Raw genomic sequence first — 18,139 nt, 5'->3', positions numbered from 1 at the left:
ATGACGTAACTTTTTGCCTGTGATGGCTGGTGATTCTGTTTCTTAAAATGTGTAAAAAGTATGACGTTTCGGTGATCGGGGAGCCTTTTGCCGGCACGCTCCGGCTCCCTGCACCCTGGAAGACAGAATTCCCACAGAAACTAGAACGGCTCACGGAACTGCCGCCCCTCGTGTGCCCGCCGCGCCCGCAGATCTCGCGAGAACACGGCGGCCTCGGCGGGGCCCGCCCACAGGGCGTCCCCGTGCTCTCGCGAGATCGCGAGCTCCTCCCCCGAGCCGAGCGGTCAGCGCAGGGACGGGCGGGGCGTCCGCGCCCAGGCGGGATCGGGCTGGGGAACAGGAGAAGGAACGGGAGCGAGGCCGGTGCCGGCCTCGGCATGTTGGGCGAGTGATCTCGGCCGGGCGCTGTGGCCCGGGGAAGTGCGGACAGAGGCCGGGCGCTCCCCCCGGGGGAGCCGCGGTGCCGGCGGCGCCCGTGGCCGCGCGGGGCCCCCGCGGGCTCAGGGGTGGGCGGAGCGGGGGGGGCTCCGGCCGCCTCTCCCACCCCCGCGGGCGCCGGGCGCGCAGGCCGGACCCGGGCCCCGCGCTCCCCGCCGAGCCGCCCGACGAGGGGGAGCAGAGCGCCGCAGGGACATGGAGGGCGCCCGGCCGGAGGCGCCCGCGCCTGGCCCCGTCTAGGGCGCCCCGCGGGCCTCGTCCCTCCTCCTCCTCGGAGCGGGGCCGCGGGCGCGGCCGGGCGCGGCGAGGAGCGGGACCGGGGCTGCTGCACCACAGGAGGAGCCGGCCCAGGTGAGGAACGCTCGCCGTCGCCGTAACGCTTGCAGCGGCGCTGCCGCGGCCTCTCGGGCTCCCTGCCCCGCCCGGGCCGGGCTGGCAGCGGCCGGGTCAGGCCAAGGGGCCGCGCTGAGCCCCGGCTGCTGCAGCCGAGCGCGGGGCCCAAACCTGCCCCGCTGCCTCCCCCCGAGGAAGCCGCGGTCTCACTTCCGTGATCCTCGTTGCTTTGATATTTTAGGTTTTTCTAAATGAGCTCATATGTATTTTTTGTCTTATGTATTCTGTAATTCAGCAGAAGCACACGGAAAAGTAAATTCTTATGCTAGAAACTGTTTTCGGTGGTGTCCAGCGACAGGAGAGGAGCAGTGGCCGTAAACGAAAACACAGGAAGTTCCACCTCAACCTGAGGAAGGATTTCTGTACATAAAAGGTGGCAGAGCCCAGGAGCAGCTGCCTGGGAAGGGAGTCCCCCTCTGGAGACATTCCAAACCCTGGGAAGGCATTACCCGCTCTAGGCCACCTGCCTTGGCTGGGGGTTTGCCCAGATCATCTCTGGAGGTTCCTTCCAGCCTTGCCTGCTCTGTGATTTTTATAATTCCACACTTGGTATATTTGTCAGTGAGATGTTGAAGTACAGATGCAACTATTTGTTTAAAAATAAGATGTATTTGGCAACGCCAAGACTAAAATTCTGATTATGTTACTTATAGGTCTTTAATAATAATTTTTTTTCTTTTGCGTGTTACTTATTTTAGGAAATAAGCTTTAAATAGGAAGCAGTTTGTGTACTTCTTCTTTAAAGTTGGTTTTAACTAGAGAAGTGGAGAGACTAATACTGTGCATTTTTGTTGCCTTTTCAGTAATATAATTCCACTTTTCTCTATTTTTCCTCCTGAGAAAAAATAGTGTCTTCTGATAAGAAATGTAGTCTACTAAACACGGAGTCTAAAACTTGTGTATTTCTAGGATGCATGTGTAATTTACAGAGTCAATTTACGATGAGTTTTGTTTGGGTTTTTTTCACCGTGTGCAATTTCTTTCCGCTTTCGATGTCTGTTTCTTTCAGGAAGAAAATGAAAATATTTTCTGAGTCTCACAAAACTGTTTTCGTTGTGGATCACTGCCCCTACATGGCAGAATCATGCAGGCAGCACGTGGAATTCGATATGTTAGTGAAGAACCGCACCCAGGGCATCATTCCTCTGGCACCCATCTCCAAGTCCCTGTGGACCTGCTCAGTGGAGTCATCCATGGAATACTGTAGAATAATGTATGATATTTTCCCTTTCAAGAAACTGGTAGGTTCTGCCAGCCATGCTGCATATCATGCTTGATACAATTTGGGATGTTTTCATTTTTTATTTAAGTATTTTAATATCTTTGTGTTGTTTAGAGTAAGATATCAAATTGTAATTTATCACTTAAAATTTGTTTTTGCTGTTTATATACATTATTTTATTAGTTTTAGTAGTATGTAAATCTCATTACATATTTAATTTTAGAATCTTTCATTGTTTTTATGTCATATTACAAGCTGGTGCAAAACATGGAGAGGTGCTTTAGGGCAGCTTCGAGCTTTATTATTGTGCTCTCCTGAGCAATGACTTTACAAAAGCTTCAGTGAGGAATTGTCTTAAGTTGAATTTTCTTGCTGAATACACATGGTAGGCTCTCTGTAATAGATTTGGTGTCAGCATTGAAGGAATTCTGGGCTTTAGGAAGAGAATAGGATTGCCCTGGAGCTAACAGTTTGGAAAAGTGGGAGGAGAGCTTCCTGGCACACACAGCTCCTTGTTTAGAAAACCATATTTTCTTAGTGATGTTTGTTAAATCACGGTAGATATTTACTGCATGATGTACTGTGGCAGACTTTGGAGAATCATGTGCAGTTTACAGTATTAGAATTTACTTTATTTTGTGCCTATCCTGCTGAAAATATAATTTTTAAAATACTAATATTTTGTAAATCTTATTTGGTGTAGAGAATTATTTTCTGGTGTAAAAATATAAGTTGTTAATCATATTACTAAGGGGAAAACTTAATATAGCAGGAGTGTGTGATTTTTGTGGGTTTGTTATTTTGAGTTTGGCTTGTCATTGCACATTATCTCCAGACAACCAGACAAAAGAAGTGCAATTCATGTTTGCTTAAATTTGGGAAAGTAACAATTTAATGGCTGTTACCTTAATGTGCTTTTTTGATCCTTGTAGGTGAATTTCATTGTAAGTGATTCTGGGGCTCATGTGTTGAATTCTTGGACTCAGGAAGATCAGAACTTGCAGGAGGTATCATTTGTAACTGTTCTTTTGCTTTGTAGTTCAGATTTCATTGTGAAATAAACATTGTGTTCAATGTGAAGTAACTCTGGTTAATTACAGTGTTGGTCAAGCTAGTCTGAAATTGTTGTATAACAGAATTTCAAATAGCTGCCTGTGAGCCTGGATTATTGTATAGACAAAATCTAAAAAGAATCCAGTATCTTTAAGTAGAGACTTAAATATTTAAAATAAACATTATGAATAAATTAGTTACATATTTCTTCGGTAATTTAGTGCTACCTTTTGAACTTAAATTCTTTTTTGAAATATTTGCATGAGAGGCAAATAACTTGTGTTAAATCCTTTAATTGTTAATATCCTATTTATGGTTGTGTTTCATCCTCTGAAAAATTTACTTGGAGGAAGAAATGCATTTCCAAATTCTGAGAAAATAAAAGCGGAAGGCAACGAGCAATATTAGAATGTCTTTTGGGTGTTGGGTATGAGTTATTTTGGTCAGGTATTTTTCTGTAATAAATGCGAATATTTAATCACAACGAATGAATTAAATTGCAAAGGTTAATTTAGGGCCGAATGTTTTCCAGAAGGCAGCCAGTGAGGTTCGTTAGTGGTTCCATTTGCCCTTCTCCCAATGTCAATCTGCAGTCAGAAGTGTTAGAAAAGCTGGGAGGTGCCTCTGGGGGTAACAGCTCTCTGTCCCGCCCAGCTGATGGCGGCGCTGGCGGCCGTGGGGCCGCCGAACCCGCGGGCAGACCCCGAGTGCTGCAGCATCCTGCACGGGCTGGTGGCCGCTGTGGAGGCGCTGTGCAAGATCACCGAGTACCAGCACGAGGCCCGCACCATGCTCATGGAGAACGCCGAGCGCGTCGGCAACCGCGGCCGGATCATCTGCATCACCAACGCCAAGAGGTGGGCACTGTGGGCTCTGCTGGCTCCTGGCATTGCCACCACGGCTGCAGGCAGATCCTTCTCAGAGCACTTCTCACCTTACCAGAGGTTTTGTTATGGGGTTCTGACGGATGGTGCATCCTTAACGAAATCCACTTTTCTTTGTAGTGACAGCCATGTTCGGATGCTGGAGGATTGTGTTCAGGAGACCATTCATGAGCACAACAAGCTTGCAGCTAACTCTGACCAGTGAGTATGCTTCTTTCAGTTTCTTGTGTCCTCTAGGAAATACGGATGTATTTCTGTCACAAAACTCACTATAATGAACCATTTGAATGAATGTGAAGTAGAAGGTGGTAAATCGTGATATTGTTAGCTTAGAGCTGGTGTATGATCATTTTCTTTCCAGTATCATCCTTCATAGGACAGGATTTCTTTAGCTTGTTACCTTCTACATCTGCTGCAAAATGAGATGCATAATTGTGCCTTTTTACACTTTGTGTTTTTAATCACTAATTTATCTGGAGCAGTTTTTCTTGATTATACTGTGTTACTTTCATGTTCACCTTCCTTTGACTAAAACAGCTAACTTCTTTGAAACTAGTTTTAGTTTCTAAATGACTGTATTGCCTGGAACTTCCCTTGAGATAAAGGAATCTTAAAATACAGAGTGCATCTCTTCTGAGAAGTCTTTCTTCATGTATGTTTTGTCTAATGAAACTGAAGTGTTTGTCTACAGCACTGTGTTATCTTGTAAAGTTGTTGTGGGTTGAGATCCTATTCCTGGTTACTCCTCAGGCACTTCAAGAGCAGAAGCAGCACTCTCCTGTTTTTTTCCTGCTGCAGTTGCATGGATTTATAAAGGATCCTGCCCAAGGAATTAGCTGTAAAATCCATTGGAAAGACAGGGATGTTTCATGTGGTACAATGTTTGTATCACTCCAAACTTCCAGCCACATCAGGATTAGCATATATCCCATTACATGTCCCAGCTCTCTGTGCTGTTTGGATAGTTATTCTCATGTTCCCTGGAGTCCCCTCATTCTTACCTACACTTGGAGACACAAATCCTCTGTAGTGTCAATATTCAGCTGAATAAAGCTGAACAGATTGCACCAGTTAAGGACTTACTCCATTGATGTGTCCAAAAAAGAAGCACGGCGCTGTATCATCTGAGGAGCAAGAAGTGTCAGGCTTTTATTTTTATTCTGATCAGAACTTATTTTGAACTCTGTGCTTTTGAAATTCGTATCTGTAACCTAGTTCCTGCAGCATGCTTTCATAAACAACATGTTACTAACATACGTTTTGATTCTGTGTTCTAGATATCAGAATTAATTTAATTTTAGGAGATAATCTGCCATGCCGTAGGCTAAGCAAAATGATTTTATTTTTAAGTCTAATGCAGATTCAGAAATGTGAACTGGTGTTAATCCACACGTACCCAGTTGGTGAAGACAGCCTTGTTTCAGATCGTCCTAAAAAAGAGGTGAGGAGCTGAAAATGAGAAAGCTTATCCCAGATTGAACCATGTCAGACTGAAAATAGTGCAAATTATTCTCAGTTGTTCAGTAGCAAAAGCACATGTGGTGGTTGTTTGAAACCAAGTACATTAAAAAAAATCTGTAATATATTCTGCTATTCAACAGTCTGCTCTGCATTAATGTGCTGTCTGTAAGAAAAAAACCCAGAAAAATGACTTAACATGAAAAGCATGTAGTGCTGCATAGTATTTAATATATGAAAAGGACTATGAGGAGGTACATTCCTGTGATTCATTTCTACAGAACTCTGCTGTGGTTGTGCTAAAAATTGTGAATAGAAGATAGCAAATTGACTACTTCTCTCTCTGGGTCTGGGTCTGGGTCCTGGTATTTTTTTGTTGATGTTTGGGGTTCTTGGTTTTGGAGGATTGTTGTAGTTTTTGTTGTGTGGTTTTTAAAATTTATTTTAAAATGAATTTTTAAATGGGGTTTTGAGCCCCAATCCAATGTTCTTTTTGGCTAAGGAAAAATCAAATACATCCCCTAGCTTGTGTTTATTTGCCTTGTGTATGTACAATGCACTTACAGGGAGACATCTAAAAATTACTTTGCTACTTTACTCAGCAGGTGAAAGAATGTAAAACCAGGCCTAGAGCGGCTGTTAAGATTTATTCCCCATGTTGTGATGCTAATTTTTCCTATCAACAGTTAGTGACTCAATTTTTAGCACACTTCTAATTTTTTAAACTATTTTTAAGAACTGCATCTGTAGCAGTTGGCATAAGCTCAAACTTCAGAATGAAAATAGGTTTTGCTTCTTGCTCAGTAGTTTCCCCTGGTGTGGATTTCTGAGTGGTAGCTTTAGCAGTACAAATGCTTATTTGAGAGTTGAACAAACTGTACTGTTGAATGATATCACAACCTAAACTATGAGTTCTGTGTATCAATTCATTTCAGCTGTCCCCTGTTCTAACCAGTGAAGTGCACAGTGTCCGTGCAGGGAGGCACCTGGCTACAAAACTGAATCTTTTAGTGCAGCAACACTTTGATCTGGCTTCAACCACAATAACTAACATCCCTATGAAGGTAATACTGTGTCTGCAGCTCTGTGTTAACCAGATGCATCACTTCTAAATTTGTTTGAAAACTTTTGTTGTTTATTTTAATTGAATTTTTACATTGTTTTTCTCTCCATATCATATTTTCTGTTTTGTTTTTTTTTCTTTTATTAGCCCACATTCAATGTCTGTGATCAGGTTAGTAAAAATGAAGTAGGGGGAAAAAAAGTAAAGAAGGATCACAGAACAAAATATTGTATTGCCAAATCTCAATTTTTGATGTAGCAATACAAGTGTTATTTCAGTTCTGTTTGTATTACTTTATATAAATGCAGTCTTGTTTACCTCAGATCAATTTGTCTGTGATTCTTTTGTCTTTTTTCTAGTTGTGTTTAGATATTCTTGACCCTTGTGCATTATAGTGGCATAGTGAGTCTCTTTTTCCTCTGTTTCATTATCATGCCCACCCAACATAAAGGTGTTTGTAACTAAAAGCTGCTTTTTCACCAAGGATTTTCCAGTGGGTTTTCTACTCTGAAAATCCATAAACATGAAATAAAGACAGGATATATCTAGTTAAGAAAGAGATTCAATTAAGTGTCTTTTGGTAGAAGTTATGTCCATATTTTAAGTTTTTTTGCTACTTGGAGGGAAATCAGTTTAGAATATCAGGTGTTAAGTTGACAGTAATTTTCTGATCAGGCAGCAAGAGACAATTGAGACAGAAATGTCAGTATTCAAACAGAAAATGAGCCATGGGCAGGTAACCTTCATGATTGAAAAAATTCATTAACTTGTAACACAGTCAATCATTGCATATTTGAAATCTAGCAATATTGCATGGATTTTATGAGTTAAAACATGATATCAAAATAATTTTCAGGTTTTATGAGAGTTTGACATGGGTCATGACATAGATGTGACTTCAGTTTGCAAATACCTTGTCTGTAACTTTCTGACCTGTGTGCTGCTGCTGTGCCTCTCCCTTCTGCCTTTGTCCTTATAGTAATAGACTATGTTGGGTTCTCTGTGGTTTTTTCTTTTTTTTTTAAATTGTTTTTCTTTTTAAACTTGGAGTAAATTAGCAGAGTTACTGTTCTGTTTTTGCTGATCTTCTGCAGCTGTTTGAAGATGCAGTGTCCTCTTTACAAAAATCAATTTTTTTAGTTATAAACTTGCAGCTGCAAGTGCACTTCTTCTCATAAGCTTAAGAAAAAGTAAGTTCAAAGTGTGGGTTTTGGTTTGGATTCTTTATTTTTGGTTTTGAAAAGTAATTGTCACTCTACCCTGCAGTGAGTCTTTGTTGCTGCTCAGTAAGTTGTAACTGCTGATTATGTAACATTTTGTAGGCTTCCTTAACTTCACTAATTTAGTGAAGTAGTCGTGCCTAGTTTTTACTGGTATGTGATGCTCTGCATGGTGACATGAGGCTTGTGTAAAGAAGAATAGGGTTTCAAAAAAGTAAATAAAAGGAAAAGTAATTGGCTGCATCTTTGAACTGCTCAGAAAGCAAAGTTCCCTCAGCATTGCAATCCTATTGTTGTCTGAGGCACTTGGAGATTTTTTGTTTTCTTCCAGACTGAAAGACAAATGTAGAATCATTCATTTATGAAAATGGTGACCTCTAGCTAAAGTAATTCTATTTATGTCCACCTTTCTCTTTTGAAGGAAGAACAACATGCTAACACATCAGCCAACTATGATGTGGAGCTGCTTCATCACAAAGAGGCACATGTGGATTTTTTAAAGAGTGGTAAGTAGGAATGGCCCCCTGAAGGTGGCTTTTGATCAACCTCTTTGGGAGTATTCACAAAGGAAGATTGAGACCTTCAAATCCATGTAATTTTCAGGCTCAAATAGTAAATATTTCAGTTACTCCTTGTAACCCAGGAAACTTAATTTGTAATGTTGGCATTAGAGTTTTACTCATTATTGACATATTTTAATACAGCAATGAGAAAACAGGCCAAATTCACATTTGTTCAGGAAATTGCTGTGAGATTTGAAGGGCATGTCAGTTTCTTACTGAGATACAAAAAGTAGGTGAGAGACCAGAAATGCAGGGAGATTTTACAAAAGGAAGTCCCTCTTGTGGATATTTGTGCAAAATTATGCCTTGCACAATTGAACTTTGTTAAGTAATAATAATTAGCACCACTTACATTCCACAGGCCTGTTTATGGCAATAATTGCTTTGGAAAAAACAACATTTGTTTGGCTGTTGAGCTTTTTTGTTGTATTTGAAATACCTATCTTTTTTTTTTTTGTAAATTTGGAATTGCTATCACCTCTGAATTTTTAATAGCTCAACCAAAGTTAGAAAAGCACAACACTTAGCCTTTTGCAGAATTATTTTGTTGAGGAAACTGCCTGATGTAAAACTTTGTTAAAAATCAGCTTATAACTTCTGTATTAGTGGAATTAAATGTCATATGATCCATAAGTATCCATTTTGGGGAGTTTGTGCTCTTTGTCCCGTTGCTTTGAGGAAGAGGAGGTAACTCCTTTGTCATCTCCAAGTGCTGTGCTCCAAATTTTAGGGGAGTGGATGACTAAAGATGGATGAAAAGCAGAGGGTGTTGCAGTAATGACCTCAGCCTCACCTGAACTGTGTTATGATGTTGAAATCTTAAAGCTTTTATTGCCAGGGCTCAGAAGCAGTTTTGTAAAACCTGTAGGCTCAAGGAATTACGTCTCCTAGGAAAATACAAAAGCACTCTGACTGCATTTCCTTTTCACATTTTTCCCATCAGAACTTTGAGAGGAAAAAGTCTGTTCTTAGATCCTGTAAATTTTGGGTTCTTTCATTTGTTTCTAAATACATATTTCAACTGTAATAGCTCTGATGCTAGGAAAGTGGGAATTTAGTTACACTGGTCTTATTTCTCTGAGAAGTCAAGGAATTTTCAGGTTAAATAAGTTTGGCCTTCAGATATTCTGAGAGAATTTCTAAAATTGATGCAGTTAATTTTAATAATAAAGTATTTCCAATGTTTTAATAATAAAGCGTTTGTGGTCAGTAGAAGACATTGAGAGAATTCAGGCTGAATCTGACATAGCGATGAGACCAAATATTTCTTTCCCCAAAAAACTAAACTTGTCAAATGTACCTTTAGATTGGTTTAATTGACTTTGGGAATACAATATGTATTGTATTAATACATAAATTAATACAATACATTATTATTAATACATAAATACAGTCAGCTCTAGTATTTCAGAGTTATGATTTCTGTGTGGAAAATTTTGATAAAGATATTGTCTTAAAGTCCCAAGCATTTTAGCAGGAAAAAATTGCCTGCTACTCACAGAACTAAACTTATGTAGAACTTTCTGATTGTCAAATCAAAAGGTTAGGTATCTTAATTTTAAATTTAGATTGCTTTGTGTATATGTTCATGTTACATTTTGTTGTTTTTCTGTAATAAACTCTGGTTGATCCCCCCACTTTCTGCCTTTCTCTGCAGGTGATAACCACGTGGGGGGCAATAGCAGAGAAGGCACATTTAAAGAAACTGTGACACTGAAATGGTGCACTCCTCGAACCAACAGCGTGGGTAGGTGCCATGGAACCTTCCAGACCTGGTTGGTAACTTGTACAAATCTGAGTACAGGAGAGAAAGCCAGGGCAGATCTGAGGTGGCTGTGCAGCTCATGCACCCTGTCAACTATTAGCAATTTATGTTGTCTCATTGAGCCAGCAGGCCAGAAATAGAGGTAAGAGAAATAAGAGCAGACTGACTGATCAGTGCAGTGATTCAGGAGTAAAGAATTGGGGTTTCTGCTGCAAACAGGGCTTGGGAATGTATGAGATTCTCAGAGCTGTGGATTCTTGGGAATCCTTCCAGTGGGCACTTTCAGACTGAGAGGCAGCTAGACTTTTTAGTTCTGCTCATTGTGGACTAGCCTCCTCCTCTTACAGTCTTTTATTTTGTGGAATTTTTTTTTCTGTCTCTGGAATTACATTCCACTTTTCTACTCCTTTATTTTTCAGAACTGCACTATTGCACCGGAGCATACAGAATTTCACCAGTAGATGTAAATAGCAGACCTTCTTCATGCCTTACAAACTTTCTCCTTAATGGTAAATTTGTGTCCTTGGCTAATTATTCAATGTTATAATTTTCAGTTTTGTAAATGGAGCATGTGGCACATTTTGATTGGTGTAGCAGTAATGTGTATATGCTGTAAAAATACTACATTTATTTTAAAATGTCCTATAAATAAGAGAAGAAAGTTTTTAAATATCCTCAAAGGCAAATGTATTTTGAATCTTAAAGATGGGAGGAAATATATAAAGAAACAACAAGTATTGAAATGGAGGTTTGTGTGTTTGCAAGCAAAATGGCATTAACAAACATCCTTTTAACAGAATGTTTCCTTCAGTCAAGTCATTTGATTGTCTAAACATGCAGTGGTTTTATTAAACACTATATCTTAGTGTATTTTTCTCTAGAGATTGTGTAGTGAAATTGTCCTTTGATTAATAAAAATGGTTAGAACCAAAATTAATAGCATATTTCAGGTAAGCTCACTCTTCTGATTTTTGCTTCCTGACAAAAAGAAACTTATTTGGAGAATGCACCCTTTAATGCTTGGTGTATTCTACTGAAAAAAGGACAAATGCAATTTTATTTCTCTGTCTGAAGAACAGTATCCATTTTAAGCATTAGCAAGTGGTATCAGCTGATACCTTTATACTCAAGAGGTTATTTTATTACTTTTTGAAAGTTGCTTTTAATGAGAGTGGTTCTGCAGCAGGGCCATTTGAATGTCTTATGAATATGTATTTTTTCCTAAGAATAATATCCAATAGAAAAAATTATTGGTTGGTCTAGGAGAGGCCTTTTGGTGTTGCTTTGTAAAATTTTAGGGTGCATATACCCTGCTCTGTGTCAAGAAATGAGGAGATGGAAGTTGGTTGTTCAAGCTGGGTGAAAACACCAGCTTGGTGGGTTCAGATTCTTCCTGTATTTATGCAGCTCAAAATTGAAAATTGCAGCACCCAGGAATGAGTGAATGAAACTGATCTCCCTCCACCAGGTCGCTCAGTGTTGTTGGAGCAGCCACGCAAGTCTGGCTCAAAAGTCATCAGCCACATGCTCAGCAGCCACGGGGGAGAGATTTTCTTGCACGTGTTGAGCAGCTCCCGCTCAATCCTGGAAGATCCCCCCTCGATTAGCGAGGGCTGCGGTGGGAGGGTCACTGACTACAGGATCACAGTAAGGGTCTTTCTGTCCTACACTGCTGCTTCTCTCACATGACAACAGATGCACGGCACTAGGTGTGGGAAGGAAATGTTGGAGTGGGTTGCATGGTCAAACTTCCTTTGTAATAAATACCTTGATAGGTATTTGGTAAAAAATACTACATTTGTTGATTGCTATGCCTGCTTCATAAAATACTTTGTGTGTCAAGGAATGCCTCCTTAATGCACTAGGAGTGTTTAAAGTTTGTTCTGGTTCTAGAAAAACATTTTTCTTGGCAAAATTCTTCTGTGGGTTGGATACACATAGGACTATATCGTGTGCTTATTGTCAAAGGACAGATTGCATTTGAGTGTTTGTTCAGTAAATAAAAAAGATGAAGTTGACAGCTTTGAACCCTGATATCAGACAATCAGCTGACATGCCTTTTGTTTATCCTTTATTTTTTTCAATACATCCTTAATATCTTTTGTAAATAAGCAGAAGTTCCTTCTGGAAAGATATAACTCCCATACGTGAAATACCTTGCAAATCTGAAGTCCTCCTTGTCAAAATCCATACATTGATCTTTACCCCATATTTCTGTGCCCCTGTTTTTGTGTTCCCCCTGGTTAATGCATGAGAGTTAGAGACAGGGCTGTGGTTGGTAGGATTGGATGTGGCAGTGGGATGGTACAAAGTGATAAGCAAGGCTAAGCTGTTTAGCCCCTTCACTGAAAGTTACTTTGTTAGAGAAATGCCTAATTGTATCTTGTTTGGTTATCATTAGGATTTTGGTGAATTTATGAGGGAAAACCGATTAACTCCTTTTCTAGAGCCCAGATATAAGATGGATGGAAGTCTTGAAATTCCATTGGAACGTGCAAAAGATCAGTTAGAGAAACATACTCGTTACTGGCCTATGATTATTTCTCAGACCACCATCTTCAACATGCAAGCTGTAAGTAACCTGGGCTGTGTACATTTTTGTTCTGTTCCTAGATTAAGTTTCCCCTTGTCACTTGATGAAATACCAACTCTATGGGGTGATAAATCCCTTGCTGTATAATCAGTTTAATTCAGCTTTATTTTTCCTGAACTAATTCTGTATTTAATGCAATAGATTGTTGGAATGGTATTTAAATAAAGTGATTTGAACCTGACAGCTCCAGTTCTGCTGGGTAAAGAAAGCACCCACTTACACTTAGAATTAGTACTAAACTGAGGATAAGAGGGTGGAGTTTTGTTGTGTGTTGTTTCATTACCTTTAATTTTTTAATCCCTATTGCTCTCCTGTGACACACACGCATTTTCTTGTTGTTTATTTCTGCAGGTAGTGCCATTAGCCAGTGTGATTGTAAAGGAAACAATGACTGATGAGGATGTGCTGAATTGTCAAAAAACAATATACAATTTGGTAGACATGGAGAGGAAGAACGATCCACTGCCAATTTCAACAGTTGGTACCAGAGGAAAGGGGCCAAAAAGGTTATGTGCACATCTCTCTTTGTTGATTCTGGACTATTTCTCAGAAATACTCTGTTGACAATGTTTTCATACCAGATTTTTAAAATATAGCTAAAAGTAATACATAGTGAACAAAACACTGTATTGCACATCCCAAATGCTGTGTGTATCACCTGTATCATTTAGGGGCTATAACAGCACTGATAGTGCTGTATATTAGAGAAAAAATGCTACCACTTTATTATCTAAGAATTTAAATATGTTAAAAAATATGAAATCAAAGTTATTAGCAAAGTTAAGAAGTTGATACAATATGGACAGATAAAGTGGAATAATTTCAAATTAATAAAAAGGAAAATTTAAGTATATTATAAATGAATGGTGCATTAAAATTGGGATATATTTGAATTCTTATGAAACAGTTATTTCATATATGGGATAACTCATTGAAATAAGCATGGAATATTCTGATCCCTCAATTACTGGGATGTGTTCCTTGTATTTCCAAGAATGGATTGAAAAGAAAGTCAGCTCCTGATTTGCCTACATGACTGGGAGTTGTTGACAATAGTGTGGTGCAATTCTTCCTTCATTTTTTTTAACCTAAATAATGTAATAATTAATTTGCATGTCAGTGCATGAGTGGCCCTCTGACATTGCATTGTTAGCAAGCACCTGAGAGGTTTCACAAGTGCCAACAATATGATTTCAATGGACATAATCCATTTCAATTTAAACTTCCCTCTGGGCGTTAACTGGGAAATGTTAATGTGGTTCAAGCATGGAGTCATCCCAGGTGGAGAAACCTGCACTGCAGGAGGACAGACAATCTCTGGGGAGTTATTTTTGGTCTGGGGGTTCTGTGTTGTTTGTTGAGGCCTGCATTCATCCAGTCAGTGGCTGAATGGTGTTGGTGACCCTCAGTGTGGTCTTTCCTGGCCCTCAGGGATGAGCAGTACCGCATCATGTGGAACGAGCTGGAGACCCTGGTGCGAGCGCACATCAACAACTCTGACAAACACCAGCGCGTCCTGGAGTGCCTCATGGCCTGCAGGAGCAAACCCCCCGAGGAGGAGGAGCGCAAGAAACGGGGCAGGAAGAGAGAAGACAAAGAGGACAAATCAGAGAAGCTGGGCAAAGACTATGAATCAGATAAGCCATGGCAGGATTCAGAGAGGTACGTATCTAAAGTGAAATCAAACTGTAGCATAACTGTTGTTCTTAGCTCACCTCTTAGCCAAGTGTTGTGTCTTGAGGAGTTCCTGCTGTTGGATTCTGTCATAACTCCACCACCTTTTTGATATTAAACTGCTTTATGGAAACCTAAAGCATGGCTGAAAATGTGGCACAAGCAGTTGCTTTCTTTTATCAAGCTGTAGATAGTTCAGTGTTCAGGTTGATTAAACAACCCAGCTTGATTTGGCTCTTCTCTTCAGCTGAGCATCAGGATTGTAGTCCATTTACCTCCTGTCTGTAATTCATGTTGTTACTGTAGCTTGTCTAAGTGGCAAGCACTTGTCAGTCTGTTCTGTATTCCTTCTTTGAAGCGACTTTCTACAGACATCCAAAAAACTCATGGTAATAAGCTTAATTTGCATGTGTTCTGTGCATGCAGGGATCATTTAGGATGGGAGGGCCTTTTCATCTACCCTGCTGTCACCAAGCTGATGACATTCCATGCCTTCCTGTGAATGATCATTCCTACAACTTTACTTTCACACGTGGAACAGAAATGGGGACTGAGATAAAAGGGGTTTGGTGTGAATGGGTCTGAATTCATCTAGAAAAGATAATAGGAAGTAGTATTGTATTTCTCTAGGTATTTATTTTAATTTAGTCTTTCCTTCAAAATTCAAACATGAATTGTCTCAACAACTAAAATGAAACTGTGTATTAAGAACCTTTCCTATATGTAATGTTTTATACAGAGGATTATTTGGCTGCAATTCCCTATTGTTTGTCACCCACTCCGAGGGGTCAAAAGAAAATTTCTTATGGCACAGGTCCTGTATAATTTTGAGGAGTACAGAAAGCTATCAAGAATTATGTCCTGCTCAAGCATATTTTTCCTCACCCTTTTCCCTCTCTCTGGAAAAGGTTAAAAGGTCTTTTGGATCGGGAGAAAGAAGAACTGGCAGAAGCTGAAGTTATCAAAGACTCCCCTGATTCTCCTGAGCCCCCCAACAAAAAACCTCTCATTACAATGGATGAGATGCCCACAGTTGAAAAGGCAAAAGGTAAACCAGAACAATTGCAACAGATTATTTTTTTAAAGGTAGATGTTGTTGCATCAATCTAAAGTAATGAGGTGAATCATATTGGAGTTAAAGCTAAGTCAGTGAAGATCATGTTTAATTGAATGCTGAATGTTGAGAAATTCTTGGAAAACATGTTAACCTCACCAGGTTTGTGAAAAAAGGGAGATACTGAGACACTGTGTGGGTCTGCTGGTCAATTCTTGGGTTGACAGGGGGGTGGCTAAGTTCCTGCTGGTGCTGTCTGACCACCTGTATGTGGGAAATGCTGTTTGAGGACAGGTATCAGAAGTCACTGTCTCCTGCTAATAAATAATCAACTTGCCTAAGTAGTGCAGTTATCAGAATGGACAGTTCTCACTCTTCCTTGGTGTGAATTATTTTCTGTCACAGTGGCTGAGCTGATGCTGAGATTCTGCATTTAAAGCAGAGTCCATCTCACGTGCAGCAGCTCCTCAGCCATTATCACTTTGCATATTTTCTATTTATCTAGCAACTACTGTAAGTTTGTTTAATATTCACTGTTTTAATGTGTTGTATTACCATAATCTGTAATTTCATTTAAGGTGTTATAATGATGTAATGTTAATTCAAAATTTTAATCACTTAGACTCTTTTTGCTTACAATTTTAGGGCCAATGTCCTTGCTGTCTTTATGGAGCAACAGAATTAATACTGCCAACTCTAGGAAACACCAGGAATTTATTGGCCGGTTGAACTCTGTCAACAACAAAGCTGAGCTGTATCAACATCTGAAAGAAGAAAATGGGTTTGTATCCGGCAATGCATCACTACCCATATCTTGGTAGCAGTCAGTGTGGAGTTTACAACATTAGATACTCCTTTGATTATTAGAATATCTGAGTACATTTCTTTGCTTCTCAGCATTGATGGAGAACCACAGCAGTGTTTGGTTTTCTGTTTGCATCTGTGCTGAGTGAGACCGACTGCTGAGAGCTGGGCTTCCCTGGGCCTCAGCAAAACTTACTAAACTCCTATTACCCCTGCAGCAAAACTCTTGTTAAACTGCAGGGGTTTAAACAGTAGCTGAGACTTTCTGCTTGCTTTAGCTTCCAAAGGAATAGCTGATACAGAAATATTGGTGGTAATAAAGTGGTTGACTCTTAGGCTGTGCTGTAATGAAGTAGTCCATGTTCTACAAAAAAATACTGGAAAACCAAACCAGCCTCCTCTGAAGGAAATCAGATGATGGTAGACAATGATGAGTGTAAGAGGGGTGAAAATGAAGTCCTTGGAAAAAATGGCCAAAGCTCAAGTTTTCAAAATGGATTCTCCAGTCACAGGAATATTTTCTATTTTGGTGAGGTTGATAGTGGATGGTTTTTCACAGCTTTTTTCCTTTATGTACTGACTGCTGCTTAAAGAAGTATTAAGAGGAGATAAGATTGCATAAATTTGAGGTAGGGAGAGACAGGACAGTAAGTGAAGTAAAATATATTTATGAAGGCATTTAAATCTGATTTTTTTTAACTGTTGATTTTTCTTCCAGTAACAAGCCTTACCACTTGTTTTCTTGCCTTTCAGAATGGAAACAACAGAAAATGGAAAAGCAGGCCGGCAGTGAGAATTAATTCTGTTTCTTGGGACAAAACCTGGCCAAAATGCAAAACTATTTAATGCTGGAATTGCTCTTGGTACTGTTTCATTACAATTGTATAGCTGTGGTTTGATTGGTTTTTACATTTTTCTAGACCTATTTTTGCTATGAAGTATGAAACCTGCGTATCACGTTAAACCAGCTGTGTGCAAATAGGAGCTGTCCTGAAGCGTTTTCCAGTCGTGCTTTAGGATGAAGAAAACCTCTGCTGCCATGGAGTAAATCAAGTAATCAAAAATGTTAGTCACCTTAAAGTCCTTGCCCAGAAGTATTGGATACTATTTCAAAATCAGTGATGACTGTCTTAAAAAAAAAGAAAAATGGAAGTAATTTACAGTAAGCTGATAACATCCTTAATTTTGGTCCATGAACATCTTTTATTTATATGAGGATTCCTCAGGAGTTCATAGCTATGGAAAAGACCACACACCCAGACACTGAGCTGAGAGAGTGCCAGTCTTGGTTTTCATCTGAGGGGTGGGAGGGTGAGGGGTTTTACAGAAATAGAAATTGTTGGTTTAAAGACTTTTAAAAATGGAATGGAAATGGTCTTTAGAAAGCAAAGCCTTTCAAGTTGTTGTGTTGGAGTTAAGGCTTTGTAAGCAAAAGTACAATAAAATTTTTTGCTAATAATTATATTATTGATGAAGTGTGTTCTGTAAGATACTTGTGGTTGCATGTCTGAGGGCATGAGTTGGAATGGCTGTGAATGAAAAGGTAGCTGATCTGTCTTCAGTGTCTTTGAGTAGAGCCTCTTGCACTGAGGAGTAGAATTCTGAACTGAGAAAACTCATCCAATGTCTGTGGTCTGATCCCTTGCCAGGTTTTGGGTTGTCTTCCACATGGGCTAAGGAAAGATGAATTCCTGAGCTCTCCAAGTGTGCCAACCTTCCTCTGGTCTGCATCTGGCTTTGTAAGCAACTGAAGGGCTCACAGATTGGATATCTTATAGTTGGTTTGAGACACATCTTTGAGATTTTCTAAAACTAAATCAGTATTTTTATATTCACCTGCAGCTTTAAATACCATAGTTTGTGATGTATAGCTCTGAACACAAATATTCTTCACTGAACATTTGTGATTGAATCCTTTCTTCAGCTTTGCTGAAGTACCATGAATAACTTCAAGG

At 39.8% G+C, this 18,139-nt stretch overlaps 1 protein-coding gene across 2 annotated transcripts; it reads left to right on the top strand.

Annotated features, from left to right (window-relative positions):
* The first annotated feature begins 654 nt into the window (after positions 1-654).
* On the top strand, positions 655-17,646 carry INTS13 (integrator complex subunit 13). Of its 2 annotated transcripts, XM_074539172.1 has the most exons (18): positions 655-789; positions 1,841-2,072; positions 2,986-3,060; positions 3,761-3,963; positions 4,111-4,191; positions 5,341-5,431; positions 6,384-6,512; positions 6,659-6,682; positions 8,153-8,237; positions 9,952-10,041; positions 10,479-10,568; positions 11,528-11,706; positions 12,461-12,631; positions 13,004-13,158; positions 14,084-14,314; positions 15,235-15,374; positions 16,026-16,161; positions 16,938-17,646. In XM_074539172.1, the coding sequence occupies exons 2-18, from the start codon at positions 1,848-1,850 to the stop codon at positions 16,975-16,977; spliced, it is 2,145 nt and encodes a 714-aa protein (XP_074395273.1). In that variant the 5' UTR covers positions 655-789; positions 1,841-1,847; the 3' UTR covers positions 16,978-17,646. The 2 variants fall into 2 exon arrangements, with proteins under 2 accessions (XP_074395273.1, XP_074395274.1); XM_074539173.1 differs by lacking the exon at positions 6,659-6,682.
* The last annotated feature ends 493 nt before the right edge of the window (positions 17,647-18,139 follow it).

The sequence above is a fragment of the Zonotrichia albicollis genome, chromosome 4 (genome assembly GCF_047830755.1).
Source record: "Zonotrichia albicollis isolate bZonAlb1 chromosome 4, bZonAlb1.hap1, whole genome shotgun sequence".
NCBI classification, from domain to species: Eukaryota; Metazoa; Chordata; class Aves; order Passeriformes; family Passerellidae; genus Zonotrichia; species Zonotrichia albicollis.
The sequence above is the reverse complement of the archived record's forward strand: the minus strand, read 5'-3'. Positions and strand labels throughout refer to the sequence as shown.